This window comes from Pteropus alecto, unplaced genomic scaffold, assembly GCF_000325575.1.
Source record: "Pteropus alecto unplaced genomic scaffold, ASM32557v1 scaffold251, whole genome shotgun sequence".
Taxonomy (NCBI): domain Eukaryota; kingdom Metazoa; phylum Chordata; class Mammalia; order Chiroptera; family Pteropodidae; genus Pteropus; species Pteropus alecto.
In genome coordinates, this window is record NW_006431048.1 from 2299979 (window position 1) to 2301918 (window position 1940).

The 1940-nt window shown below is 39.2% G+C and overlaps 1 protein-coding gene across 1 annotated transcript in view; it reads left to right on the top strand.

Moving 5' to 3' along the window:
* Positions 1 to 1940, top strand: part of FAM162A (family with sequence similarity 162 member A) — a 22465-nt gene that overhangs the window by 15148 nt on the left and 5377 nt on the right. Inside the window, exon 3 of the mRNA XM_006905560.3 lies at positions 823 to 931. Within this exon, the coding sequence (XP_006905622.1) occupies positions 823 to 931 (109 nt within the window). The remainder of the gene's footprint in view (positions 1 to 822; positions 932 to 1940) is intronic.

The window sequence follows — 1940 nt, forward strand, 5'->3', positions numbered from 1 at the left end:
AAAATCTAAAAGAGGTGGTCACAGGGTTTCCTACATCATACCTACTTGATCATGTAGTCATGTAGTTCAGGCCTCCGAATTGTACTGACATTGGATATGCTCACATGTAGCAATGATTTCATTTTCCTCATTTGTCATTTTTATCTCTTGCCTCAAAGATTGGACTGGAGCTTTTTGCAGGAGAACAGAATACAAAAGTAAATAGTGGCCTAGAAATTATCTTTAAGGAACCCCGAAGATGAACCGAATCAAGAAATGACATTTTGAGTAAATTATATCTAGGGCTAAGCTCTGGTTTGGGCATTAACTTCAGCCACATTTAGTCCTATCCCTAACTTAAAGCCTTCTCACTGTTACCACTATGGGAAGAAGGAGCATAATTATAAATCGTAGGTTCCTAGGAACTATTTACTTGTTGCTCCTCCATAGCAGTATACTAGAGGCCAGCAGGTCTTGGTGAGTGGAGAGAAACCATCCTCAATATTTATCAAGAGCTTAAAAATGTTTATACTCTTTGACCCTTTCTTGTTCATCTGCCTCTTTGGCCACTCTGTTTTCCTCTGTTGCCTGTTTATCCTGTCCTTTTTCTTGGGTCATGTCCAAGACTCAGCCCTTAGCCTTCTTCTCTTCTTTATCACCCTCACTGGCTAACCTTTTACACCAATGGTTATCTCTACTCCCAACTTACTAATGAAACCTACTCAGGTGGCATAAATTTAGACACAATAGCTCTAAAATGGCACAAATAGCATTTTCCTCTTGCTAAATTTGAGAGTCATAATCTCACATAAGTAAGATATGTTGTCTTGTTTTTCTTCATAGACACTTACACCCACAGAGTGCCATTACACAAACCTACAGATTGGGAGAGGAAGATTCTGGTGTGGTCAGGTCGCTTCAAAAAGGAAGATGAAATCCCAGAGACTGTCTCGTGAGTGCTGAATTTAGGGTTGTAAGAAGTTTTTATTTCTCACTGATCTGTTTTAAAGGAAAAGCAGTTCCTCTGAGTCTGGCTGTTTAAAATCTTTCAACCAAATTAAAAAATTTTTCACTTCTCTAAATTTTTGCTCTTTGGCAAGTACCTGGAATAACTATAGTGCTGGAAAATCTATGTCTTATCACTGATATGTAGTGCCTAGTGAAGAGCTGTTGGATACTCTGAAGTCAACTCATTTGATTTCCTCTCCTAGTTACAGAAATGTGACTAAACAGTTCACTGTTTTTAGTTTGTTTTAATCTGGGTCTATCTGTTAGGTACCAGTGACAAATAACTATATTCTATAAAATCCACTTAAGTATTTAAAAGCAACATATTCTCTCTTTCTGGGAGCCAGGAAAGAATAAAACCAGCTCTGGGATCTTGAGACTTTTTCAGTCTGTAGATGATGAGTACAGACTCCTCTAACCTGAAGTTTCTCTATCTCAGCACTGTTGGCATTTTGGGCCAAATAATGTTTGTTGCAGCAGGCTGTCCTGTACATTGTAGGGTGTTTAGCAGTATCCCTGGCCTCTTCACCTCTTAGAGGCAAATAGCATTCAGTAATGACAACCAAAAATGTTTCCAGAAATTGCCAAATGTCCGCTGTGGGGCAAAATCACCACCAGTTGAGAACCACTGCTCCACAGATTGCTTGCATCTTGGCCAAGAGTGATTCTGAGAAATAGATGCCATCTCCCCTGTGGGGCATTTATCGTCTTCAGAGACAGGGATTTGGGACAAAGCTGCTGGACACTCCCTTCTAGCAAAACAAAACAAAACAAAGACTGTTCCTGTATCTTCTGGTTTCTGGTTTCAAGTTCTGATTGCAAAAGATCTGGGTTCATGCAGGGTATTTTTTTCCCAGGAAGATAACTAAAAAACAAACGAGTATTTGTTTTCTGTTTACAACAGCTTTAAAACAGAGCCCTTATGCTTCTGCCAATCAAATTAAATAGGACAT